The sequence below is a fragment of the Triticum urartu genome, chromosome 1A, assembly GCF_056163025.1.
Source record: "Triticum urartu cultivar PI428250 chromosome 1A, HENAU_Tu73, whole genome shotgun sequence".
NCBI lineage: Eukaryota > Viridiplantae > Streptophyta > Magnoliopsida > Poales > Poaceae > Triticum > Triticum urartu.
In genome coordinates, this window is record NC_141873.1 from 575420756 (window position 1) to 575431683 (window position 10928).

General features: G+C 44.8%; 1 protein-coding gene across 1 annotated transcript; it reads right to left on the reverse strand.

Moving 5' to 3' along the window:
- Positions 1–5177: 5177 nt before the first annotated feature.
- LOC147992936 (uncharacterized) lies at positions 5178–6476 on the reverse strand. The gene is made up of 3 exons (XM_087541939.1): positions 6214–6476; positions 5935–6126; positions 5178–5657 (listed from the first exon to the last, which is right to left on the reverse strand). The coding sequence occupies exons 2-3, from the start codon at positions 6076–6078 to the stop codon at positions 5178–5180; spliced, it is 624 nt and encodes a 207-aa protein (XP_087398065.1). The 5' UTR covers positions 6079–6126; positions 6214–6476.
- Positions 6477–10928: the final 4452 nt, after the last annotated feature.

Here is a 10928-nt window from a genome sequence, read left to right on the forward strand (position 1 = left end):
GGCTGGGGGCAGCGCCTGCTGCTGTGGCTGGCGCCACCCCCCCCCCCCCCGCGTCGTGCTGCTGCTGCTTCTTGCCGCGACGCCCCTCGCAGCGACGATCGGGGGCAGGGGGCGACGACTGGTACGCCGACGGTGGAGGCGCCTGGAAGTAGGCCGTCGGTGGCGGCGGAGCCGTGGGAGGGGCGGCGCGGGACGTGTCCGCGGCAAGCGCCGTGTGCGTGGCCCGGGACTTCACCATCTTCATCCTCCTCTCCTCCAACTGAAGATAGGCCACAACCCGATGAAAAGTCGGGTCCGGAAGGAACGTGAGGTCGGAGCCCGCGTTGCTGAACTCCTCATTCAGGCCGGCTGTGAGCGTGCTGAGGAGAATTAGGTCGTCGGAGACCTGCTCCCCGAGGTCGTGAAGTTCGTCGGCAAGTTTCTTAAGGCGCATGCAATAATTGTCGATAAACGAGTCAAGCTGGTGGCAGCCAAAAAATTCTTGCTGAAGAAACACGCGGCGCTGGAGGGCGTTGTCGAGGAAGAGCCCGTTCAGCTTCGCCCACATCGTCTACGCGTCGTCAGTGTCGCAAACGATGGTGTGGAAGATGTCCTTGGAGATGGTTTGGTACAGGCAACGGATGATGGTGGCGTTGATGGTTAGCCAGTCGTCGTCCGCGAACATGAGGTCGGAGTCAACGGAGCCATCAACGTGATTGATGAGGTGGTACTCACGGAAGACGAGGGAGAAGTAAGTCTTTCAGGCGTAGTAGGTTGAGTTGGTGTAGTCGAGGATGACAGGCACGCGAGCGAAGCTGTCAAACTCGCGAACGACTTCCACCAAGGGAGGAGCCGGACCATCGAAGGGGTTGGACACGGCGGCGTGGGGAGAGGCCATCGGGAGGTTGGGTGGGGCGGCGCGGGACCGAGGTGATGGCGGCGCGGTAGGGTTTGGTGGCGGCGGCTTGGAGGAGGAGGGAGGTTGGGGTGGAGGCGGCTCGGGTGGGGAGGCGATCGGGAGGGAGAGGGGGATCAGGGGAGGCGCGCGCGACGGCGGGGTGATGTGCGGCGGCGGCGCAGGGAGATGACAGCGGCGGCGGCGCGGTTTGGGAAGGAGTGGAAGCTAGGTTGGATCGGGAAGAAAACTCATACCATGTGGAAGGCAGTGCAACTCACGATATATTGATCAGGTGCATGGTGGATATATGTAGTACAAGGGCCACCATCAGCCTTATCTATACAAAAAAAACTAGAGACGAGCCGATAGGAGATTATTCTAACAGATACATGCACATAATATGTTCAACATATTAGAACCGTATTGGAGCATTCTATGAGTACGAGGATGATTGTGTTACAAACCAGCGAGTACAAGGACTAAGCATGCAATTTACTCGGAAAGGTGCATTCAGCGGAGAGAGTGGGAACCATGAAACGTGAGTGAAATCATAGCATGAAAACAAATAAACGCCTCAACAATCCAACCGCGACGCTATGATTTCAGCTGTGTGGGCCACGGACCGTAATGGACCGACACGCAGGCCTGGCCATGCCCGAACTCAAGCATTTTTTTTGGCAAAATTGCACTCACGCATGTACTCTCTATGTACCAAAATATAAGACATTCTTGCAATTCAAATTGAACTAAAGAAATCCTATACTATGGTACATAGGTAGTACGTATGTACTCAATATCCACATATGGCTTCAATCCAGATTTTGGAGAAGGCTGTCAGAGATCATCACATTGGTTTGTTCCTCCGGAAAATCTATCCAAGATAAGTGTTGATGCGGCCTTGACAAGGAATTGTTCTGTGGGGGCATTTGCTGCAGTATGCAGAAACTATCAGAGGGCTTTCACGGAAGCTTCTGCTATAGTGGTGGCAAAAATATCTGACCCAACAATGCTTGAAGCTTTGGCAGTAAGGGAAGCGTTGTCTCTTGTCGGTGACCTATATATCCAGAGGATGCATGTGATCGACCTACAAGGTGGTGGTGAATGACATCAAACAGAGAAGTGCAATGATCAAAAGTCTCTCGTCGATCGGGTCCGAGTCATTCGCAGCATGATGTCTCTTGCCACCATCACCATGTAAGGCCAACTCCACCGCGCGACCCCATCATGTCTGGCCCTGTCTGTTTGGGGTAAAAGGAACAAACCAGACGGTCCAGCGCGCGGGAGCAAACGGACTTTTGTTCGTTTTCTGTCCGCTTTCGACCTATCCCCAGCCCAAGTTTGCGCCAATTTTGGGGTGAAACGGACAGCGCGCGGACGGGCGGGACGCGCGCGCTTGTCCTCCCCTGACCCGTCTGTCGGTGCCACAAAGCAAACCCCTCCCCCCCTCCCGTGCCCCATTTGGCGCCATTTCCCCCAAACCCTCCCACGTCCCTCCCGCCGCCCCCTCCCTCCCCCGTCCATGCCCGACGCCCAGCCGTCGACCCGCCCCCAAAGGTGAAGAAGAAGGCGGCCAAGGCGCCAAGGAAGCCGCGGTCGGAGTGCACGCCGGTGGAGATCGCCAAATTGAACATGGAATCAGCGAAGAGGAGGAGCCGAAGGGCGGTCGTCAAGGTCAATGTCGCCGCCAAGTTCGCCGCTGTGCGCGATGCGATGGAGGCCGCGGTCGACGAGAAGGAGGACATCGTCAAAAAAGCGCACACCCTCCTCATGCTTGGCATGTGCCGTCCGGCCGGTTTCCCTACAGCGAACGTCGGCCCGGCGAGCACATGCTCGTCGGTCACCCGGCCTCCGCACTACCAGTCGCTGACGTCACGGACCACGCCCATGTCGCACGGCTACCCCGCCCCCAAGGCACGACGGCTAGACCCGTTTCTCGGGGTCGCCGGACATTGGCGTGATCGCGCCGTCCAAACCGCGCCCCTCGGCCGTCATCGACCTCAACGTCCCTCAACGTCACGCCTGGGTCCAGCAGTGGCGGCCGGCCGTCCGTCGAGATGCAAAGAAAGCGAGCACGGGCACCGTTCACAGGCACCATGCCATCCCCCCGAGTCTTGTTTGACAGAATGCCAACACCAACACCATTGGTCGACGGCCCCTTCTACAACTAGTTCATGGAGAATGTGATCTACGAAGGTGGGCAGGGCCGTGCCTACGACCCCGACGAGACCCAAAGTCAGGATGGCCGTGCCCAGTACGTTCCCGATGAAGAGGCTGACGACCGTGCTGACTACGACCATGGTGACTCGTGGCATGAAGACGATGACATCTATTGCGAAGGTGATGGTGATGAATAAGAAAGCAATGATATTGATATTGGTGGCGAGCCATTGTTCATCGACGAGCTCACCCAAAGAGCGGAAGCACAAAAGAGGAGGAAGATCATTCGCATGGGTTTATATACACAAGATGAGGACAAGTTGATTTGCCGATGTTGGATGGAGATTAGCCAAGATCCAAAGACCGGCGCGCAACAAAAGGACCTTGTTTTTTGGATGAGAGTCCACAAAACATTCCATGAAAGGAAGATGTTTGAGCCCTACCAAATGACAAGCAACCGTGGCATCACCTCGATTCAAAAGAGGTGGTTGTTCATCCAACAAGAGTGTAACAAGTATTGCGCCACATTTGAGAGTGTTGAAGCACGGCCCGTGAGTGGTCTCGGCGTTGGGGACATGGTATGATCTCCTTATCCTAGTCCTTTTCCTTGCTATGGCCATGTGAGACTTCGGCCTTGTATATGTTTGCATGTTCAATTGTTGTTGATCATGTGGTGTAGGCATTTCAATCTTTGAAAGCATTCAAGGCCCGGCACAATGACAAGCTATTCACTCTTACGCATTGTTGGACGATCATAAACAATTGCCCTAAGTTCAAGGATCAATACCGTGAACTTCAAAGGAAGCGAGGCAAGAAGACGGCCAAGTTCGCCGGAGGTGAAGATGGCGACGCGTTGAAGAGGCCGAGGGGCAAGACCAACTCCAAGGTGGACGACATACGTGATGGCTCATCCATGGCTTTGCATGACACTTTGCATGGCATGATGTCTCAAATGGATATGATGAAGGAACTATGCCCTAGCACATCAGGTCAAAAGCTGGCGGTCATAAACTGACTATAGCGACCTTTCTTCTGGAATGGTCGTAGACGTTTATGACCAAAATACGTCTACTGTGGCGTTTTGGTCACTAGCAACCTCCCCAGGCCACGTAGGCATCCAGCGTGGCAATCTGATGTGGCACAAGATTCAGCCCGGTCCAATTCGATTTTCTACATGGGCCTAGCCCAACAATTCGGCCTTTTACTGTATTTTTTTCTTGTTAATTTTTGCTAGCTACATGGGCTTGGGCCATTAATTCGGCCTTTTTTCTAAGATGCAGCCTTTTACAGTCTATTGATATTTTATTTTTGTCCTTTTTTTGCCACTGGTCCCACCAATCAGATTGGTCCCACTTGTCATGCTTATCACAAAATTGATCCCACACATCAAAAATTTCAAAATCTATCAAACAACTATTATAACTTGGACCCCCTTGTCAGGTTTCCATTTGGCAGGTATTCAATACACAATCATTATTTCAAACAATCCAAATAGCAAATGAAATTCGTCCAAAACAACACGTCATTAGTCTATTACAAACATTACAGTATACTACAGCCCAGATAAGCCTACTACTGCCTACATTTACAACACATAATATGCTAGTCTTTGTTGATATGCTTCACAGCTTCGAACTTGGATTTGCACTTCACCTGTGCAAAAAACAAGAATGAACATATAAGAATAAGAATCTGTACAGAACATCAAACAGTAGCCAATGAGGGATCCAATAACTTATAAGCAAGAATTGACAGCAAATGAGATGTACATAAATAGTATGACTAACACTAACCAGTATGTGTTCATGGAGTGACTAACACTAACTAGCATGGAGTGACTAAAATGTTCTTACTAGTTCAAGGCTATTACAAGCATGTACTCCCTCCGATCAAAAATAAGTGTCTTGACTTTGAATTAAGGAGGGAGTACATAGAAACCAACAACCAGCAGACTAATATAAGTTCTTCCATTATCAGAAAAGACCATGAAACAGACATTCTGAAACCAACGAAAATCTAATATAAGTTCTTCCATTATATTTACCAACCTACCTATCAATTTCTCAACACCAACAAACAGTCCTCAATTGGAAGTAACAACCAACAAAAATTCTATTTAGCATGTGTGCAAACTGGAGTTGTTTCAGTTCATACAGCAGATACACGAAGGAAATATGGAAATGTTTGATCTATAATTCAAATCATAGAACACAAGGGGGCTAAATAACGGCAACCTGATTACCATCAGGCACAGAATTAAGGCAAAACACATCCAGCAGACATAATGCCGAACCAGCAGCAGAGAGAAAGTGAATAATACCGAGGTGGAGATGTTCCTCTTGCCATCGGTGGCGCAGACCAGGCACTGGTACTCAACAGGCTCCCCCTTACTCGCCATCTTCTTCAACCTAGCCTGACACTTCATCGACACTGCACACATCGAACAACTCATCACATCAGAGTTGTTGAACCCATCAAATCTACAACCCACACCACACGAACCAGTTGTAAGGGTAGGGGGTCTCTCACATCGCTTCATGGTGACCCACATAGAGCCCTTCTCCGTGCTCCTCTTGCACATGCTGGTCAGCTTGGTCAGGAACATATCTGCCTGCATCAACACCTGCACAGAACACGCAATGCGGGCAAACATGGTCAGAAACAGTTCAACAAAGCAGGGCATAATTTCCTGCTATTTGATGAATTAACAAAACAAGAGTGGACATCTCACAGTGAGTTAACTATCTGATGAATTTAGTAAAACACATACTAGCATTCACTGACTTGTCCTATACTAGACAGTAGGTCCAATTAACATTTGGGTACATTAATAATCAGATTACAGGTGAAAAATAGCAGTCAGAGGAGTATTCAGTAACTAGATGAGATGAGAGAGGGACCTGCTGCGCAATCTCCCTGGTAGGGCAGATGCAGATGGCCTGGGGAGTCCTGCGGCTGGGGTCACCACCGTACACAGCCGCCATAACACCAGTCACCTCGTTGATCTTGTCCTTGAAGTTCTCTGAGTTCTCAGTTCTTATCATACGTTTATGAACTTCATCACGTACCCGTCGCCATCAGGAATGTTGCTCCTACAGTAGCAACAACAGGTAACCATTTATAAATTAAACGGACAGTCCAGCTATAAAGTGGATGGCACAAACAAGTTGGCTTCTTACCTATAACTTTCTGCAACAACAAATGATTTTCATCGTGACCCAACATGTAAACATCAGTCACTTGCCGCGGCATCAGCTTCGGGCACCTTCTTCTTGAAGATTTCTTCTTTGCCCCTGAAGAAGCATCCGCCAGCAGCCTCGGCGTGCCTACAATTTGCATCATCATGCATGCAAAAGTGTGTCAATTTCAATATAGTAGGCTAGCTTTATAAGGAAGAAAGGAACACTCCATGCATCCATCTGATGCAAATATTTGCACTAAAACTATGATGAACCTGCACCCAGAATTATATCTCTAGGAGAGAGGGCCCCACTTGTACAACAACAATACCAACTAACAAGAGCTAATTAATAATCCTACTATATACTAGCATAAAGGTTTTCTAGCTATTAACAAGGCAAAAACTGATAAGTAGGAAGCTAGTCACATCAGGTAAAAAGTTAAGTAGCACAGTTTTCCATTTTAAGAAGCATAAATGCAAGCCAGTCCCAGATATTGTTCTTGGATGTTATCAGGACTCAAGCATTGGGATGGCATAGCTAAATATAGTGCAGTAATGACTTCAGAACAAATATTCCCCAAAGACTAGATGCATGCTAAGGAGGAAAACAATAACGAGCTATCATGTGTGGAGATCAATGCCTTTCAAGTCAGATGATCAATCTTATGGCCACATTCATGGCATAGTTTGTTCAAATGATCTCATATTGTGCACAAGGGTGCATATTGGAATGGCAAACAATGTTGCCTAAGGGAGTTTTCATTTTCTTTGCATGGAAAATTTGTTTTCTATTTTTCGAGTGCCCGAAATGAGTTTATTTTGTGAAGGACCTACCAAATATTTGTTGCAAAATTGTACCAAATCATTTTTATAAAAAACTAGGCCATATTTAATGCACAATTGACCAAATGGTTGGGTGTCAAAATATTTGATCCACTTCTGGTGAAAAAGACAAATTCTCGCTGATTCAGTTGGAAGCGGGTCAAATTTGAATTGCAGCTGCCTCATAGCTTGCTCTTTATTTTTTTCCAAAAATCATTTCTAGGTACATGAGTATCTATTTAATCAGAGAAACACCAAAAAAATTCCAAGATTCAACCACTAGCTAGGAACGGTCAAGCCCGCCGTTTTGACCGCATTTTGAAACGGGCATAAAAAATTCAAAAAAAATCAAAAAAATTTGGAAAACCTTCGCATTGTCTCATTATATGTGATTAAGTTTCTGGGAAAAATAATAAACTTGTAATACGATAATTATTTAAAAAAAGTGTTATCAGAAATGAGCTATCAAGTGTGAAGATTCATGGCTTTTAAGCCAAATGATCAATCTTATGGCCACATTCATGGCATAGTTTGTTCAAATGATCTCATATTGTGCACAAGGGTGCATATTGGAATGGCAAACAATGTTGCCTAAGGGAGTTTTCATTTTCTTTGCACGTAAAATTCGTTTTCCATTTTTCGAGTGCCCGAAATGAGTTTATTTTGTGAAGGACCTACCAAATATTTGTTGCAAAATTGTACCAAATCATTTTTATAAAAAACTAGGCCATATTTAATGCACAATTGACCAAATGGTTGGGTGTCAAAATATTTGATCCACTTCTGGTGAAAAAGACAAATTCCCGCTGATTCAGTTGGAAGCGGGTCAAATTTGAATTGTAGCTGCCTCATAGCTTGCTCTTTATTTTTTTCCAAAAATCATTTCTAGGTACATAAGTATCTATTTAATCAGAGAAACACCAAAAAAATCCAAGATTCAACCACTAGCTAGAAACGGTCAAGCCCGCCGTTTTGACCGCATTTTGAAACGGGCATAAAAAATTCAAAAAATTAAAAAAAATTGGAAAACCTTCGCATTGTGTCATTATATGTGACCAAGTTTACAGGAAAAATAATAAACTTGTAATACAGTAATTATTTTCAAAAAGTGTTCTCAGAAATGAGCTATCAAGTATGAAGATTCATGGTTTTTAAGCCAAATGATCAATCTTATGGCCACATTCATGGCATAGTTTGTTCAAATGATCTCATATTGTGCACAAGGGTGCATCTTGGAATTCCAAACAATGTTGCCTAAGGGAGTTTTCATTTTCTTTGCACGGAAAATTCATTTTCCATTTTCCGAGTGCCCGAAATGAGTTTTTTTTGTGAAGGACCTCCCAAATATTTGTTGCAAAATTGGACCAAATCATTTTTCTAAAATACTAGGACATATTTAATGCACAATTAACAAAATGGTTGGTTGTAAAAAGTTTTTATCCACCTCTCGTGAAAAAGACAAATTCCCGCTGATTCAGTTGGAAGCGGGTCAAATTTGAACTGTAGCTACCTCGTAGTTTGCTCTTTATTTTTTTCCAAAAATCATTTATAGGTACATAAGTATCTATTTAATCAGAGAAACACCAAAAAAATTCCAAGATTCAACCGCTACCTAGGAACGGTCAAGCCCGCCGTTTTGACCACATTTTGAAACGGGCATAAAAAATTCAAAAAAAAATCAAAAAATTGGAAAACCTTCGCATTGTCTCATTATATGTGATTAAGTTTCCGGGAAAAATAATAAACTTGTAATACGATAATTATTTAAAAAAAGTGTTCTCAGAAATGAGCTATCATGTGTGAAGGTCAATGGCTTTCAAGCCAAATGATCAATCTTATGGCCACATTCATGGCATAGTTTGTTCAAATGATCTCATATTGTGCACAAGGGTGCATATTGGAATGGCAAACAATGTTGCCTAAGGAAGTTTTCATTTTCGTTGGACGAAAAAACCATTTTCCATTTTTCGAGTGCCCAAAAGGAGGTTTTTTTGTGAAGGAACTACCAAATAATTGTTGCAAAATTGGACCAAATCATTTTTATAAAATACTAGGCCATATTTAATGCACAATTGACAAAATGGTTGGGTGTAAATTTTTTTGATCCACCTTTCGTGAAAAAGACAAATTTCCACCGATTTAGTAGGAAGCGGGTCAAATTTGAACTGCAGCTGCCTCATAGTTTTCTATTTATTTTTTCCAAAAATCATTTCTAGTTACATAAGGACTTATTTAATCATAAATACATGGTTTGGTGGCGATACGTAGAGGTTTGGGCAGTGGCCGAGGACCCCAACTCTAGAGCGCGTAAACTCGCATGCCCGCCGCGTGGTCACCGCGTGACCGTGGCGTTGCCATGCGTTCTGGGCGGCCTAGGCATGTCTAGTGGGTTGGGCACTCCCCAGGTTGGTGCTAGGAAGAAAATTACAACATAAGATTCTCACGAGGAGACCGATCGATGCTCAAACATGAATTAACAGCCAAGTGTTTGATTAGCGGTATGGGAAATGTACATGGCTAATGGGCGTGAGTTTTCGCTGAGGATGATCAGTTACTAAGAAGACCATTTTCACAAATTTTCAGCTCAAAAGGAGGAGCCTAGGTGGTACTTGCTTTGCGAACTACCACACTGGACAAAACTACGAATGTTGAAGCTCGGCTCAAAATAATGAACGGATTGAGCTGGCATTAGGTGGAGGATGGTTATTTGGGCATAGGAAACCACTGTAGAAAATGGATACTATTTGGAAATGCCAAAGTGGTACTTCCTTCACAATTCTCTTCTATGGACAGAAACTTGGGAAAACTAGTGAGAGAGATTGGATGAATGAAATGAGCTAAAAATTGGTGTAGGTAAGTTACATAGGTATGGTCATGCGCTGGTAAATTTTCAGATCATTTGGGTAAGCCTAGCTAGTACTTACTCCACAAAGCTTCTCTCGAGGTAGAAACTTTGAAAATTTCCTGAGAAAGATTTACTAGGAAAATTGAGCTGAATATTATCATGTGGCAATGATTTGGGTATGGAAGACTGCCCGAAAAGTTTGAGGGTAATAGGAGGGGTCTAGATAACACTTGCTTTGCAACGTGCCAATTTGTCCATAAAATATAAATTGAACCTGGGCTCACATAGATGATTTGACTGAGCTGCAATTTGGAGGAGGGTGATAATTTGGGCATATGAAGGAACTGTATAAATTTCATGTCATTTCGATATATAAAAAAGGTACTTCCTTCACAATGCTTCTAGGTCGACAAAAACTTTGGAAATTTGCCGAGGAAGATTTGCTAGGCAAGTGGAGCTGAATTTTGTCATGCGGTAATGATTTGGATAGGAAAGAGTGCCCAAAAATTCCAAGGACAATCAAGAATATATAAATAGCACTTCCTTCATAAAGTGCTGTCGTGAACAGAATAGGAAAATGAATATTGTTGAATTAGTTTTGAACTAGGCAAGGAAGGATTTTTACATATTTGATGAAGATATGACCCAAAGAATTTATGAGATTTGTTTGGGAATTTTGGGAATGACAGAAATATAGGTTGCTTCACAACCTAGGGCAAAAACTGCCACATGGACATGACACATAGGCAAAACTGATGAGGTGGCGCCTAGTCATAGCAACCCACCACAATTTACAAGGTTATGACCATCTATATTGGTCATGATCAGCTAGAAATAAGGCAGCAGACCAGCGCTATCTGCTTTATGACCATTTCGTGTAAGGAAATTACGACCTTTCTGACCAAAATGGTCGTTATAGTTTAGGTTTTGGAGCCCCCGAACAACTTTTGACCAATTGGTCTGAAATGGTCATAGATCTATGACCAATTCTTCCAGGGTCACTAACAGAAGGTCACAAGTTGACATATTTCTTGTAGTGTAGAGGC

Bases quoted from the DNA above. Each gene is read 5' to 3' on its own strand.
- LOC147992936 (XM_087541939.1), bottom strand. From the start codon at position 6,078: ATGATAAGAACTGAGAACTCAGAGAACTTCAAGGACAAGATCAACGAG. The intron at 5,658-5,934 runs GTCCCTCTCTCA...TGTTCTGTGCAG, and splicing joins CCAGGGAGATTGCGCAGCAG to GTGTTGATGCAGGCAGATAT.